The sequence below is a fragment of the Elgaria multicarinata genome, chromosome 2 (assembly GCF_023053635.1).
Source record: "Elgaria multicarinata webbii isolate HBS135686 ecotype San Diego chromosome 2, rElgMul1.1.pri, whole genome shotgun sequence".
Lineage (NCBI taxonomy): Eukaryota > Metazoa > Chordata > Lepidosauria > Squamata > Anguidae > Elgaria > Elgaria multicarinata.
In genome coordinates this window covers 52,197,899-52,199,275 of record NC_086172.1, presented here as the reverse complement: position 1 = coordinate 52,199,275, position 1,377 = coordinate 52,197,899, and the positions used below count along the sequence as shown (strand labels likewise).

General features: G+C 68.1%; 1 protein-coding gene across 1 annotated transcript; it reads right to left on the bottom strand.

Annotated features, from left to right (window-relative positions):
- Positions 1-353: 353 nt before the first annotated feature.
- RPRM (reprimo, TP53 dependent G2 arrest mediator homolog) lies at positions 354-683 on the bottom strand. Its single transcript, XM_063118628.1, has one exon. It carries the CDS (start codon positions 681-683, stop codon positions 354-356), a length of 330 nt encoding a protein of 109 aa, XP_062974698.1.
- Between the last annotated feature and the right edge of the window lie 694 nt (positions 684-1,377).

The window sequence follows — 1,377 nt, the reverse complement described above, 5'->3', positions numbered from 1 at the left end:
TCAGGACTCTCACACACTTTCTGTCTCTTCTACCTCCCCAGCGCTAGACCCAAATCTCTCCCATGCAAGCGGTCTTCTTCCACATCATCGGAGGCTGAGCCGAAGAAACCGGTGCCCCCCATTCCCCCAGCCGTCTCTGCCCACAAGGGGTAAACGCACTGGTCTTCCTACTGCTATCTTGCACGGTCCCCTCGGGGGAAGGGAGCTCGCTGGCTCCCCCATCCCGCCTCAAGATGTCCTACCATGGCCGGGAGGAAGGAGTTCCAATCGAAGGCAACTATCACCACCACCACGGCCCCTTCAAGTCCTGGCAGCGGCCGGAGTGGCTAGGCGCGGGCGGGCGGGCTTCTGGGTCAGTAAGGTCCCACCACCACCGCCTCCACCTCTTTGGACGGCCTGCGGTCCTTCACCAAAAAGTTGATCATGCCTTCGGACTTGATGAGCAGGTTGCAGCCCAGGAAGAAGATGCCGAAGACGACGGTGAGCGAGAGGACGCACATGACGGCGATCTGCACCACCCGCATGATGTACAGGCTGCGCTCGTCCGGGGCGGTCACCACGAAGCCGTCGTCGGTCACCACCGAGCTGGGCGTGAAGGAGCGCAGCACCCGCTCCAGGGAGTCGCTGCTGTTGGCCAGGAAGAGCGCCGCCACCTCGGTCTGATTCCCCAGCGAGGCGTTCATGGCCCCGGCTGGAAGAGCAAAGGGCGGCTGCCTCTGCTGCTGCTGGCGCCCGGCGGAGGACGAGGAGGCGGAAGGCGAGAGCAGAACAGCTTCCCCGGCCGGCGTGCAACAAGCCCAGCGAGCCTCATGCGGCAGAGACGGACAAGGCGCCGGGAAGACCGCTGGAGAGAAGCGGCGGCGAGTTCAGGCAGGACGACCCCGGCGCGCTCCCAGCAGCCAGGCGGCGCGGCGCTCCTGCTCGTCGATCCGCCCGCTCCTCCCGCTCGTCGAGCTCGAACTGGTGCCCCAGCCACGGCTGGCCGCGGGCAGGGCTGGCCAGAGGCGGGATGTGCCGAGGAAAGGGCGCCCCGGATCGGATCAAGCGGACGCTGCAGGAGCTGCCGCCGGGGGCCGAAGGAGTAAAAGAAGAACCTCGAGGGCGCTGCGCTGGGAGGAATGGAACGGCGGCGCTTCTCTCGTTGAAAGAAACAGGCGCACGCCGAGCGGGAGGAGCGCGGGCTGGGCGCTCCTGGGCAGGGCGCAGCGCCGGGGGCGAGCCGACTCCGCCAGGCGGCGGCTAGGCGAGGCCCCGCCCCGTGTCTCCGAGCGGCTCTTTTTGGCGCCACGCGCCCCCGCCGCCTATCAAGCCCTGCGCACGCCCTCCTTGGCGGCGGGGGGCAGCGAGGGAGGCGGACGGGCGCTCGCCCACGCACCT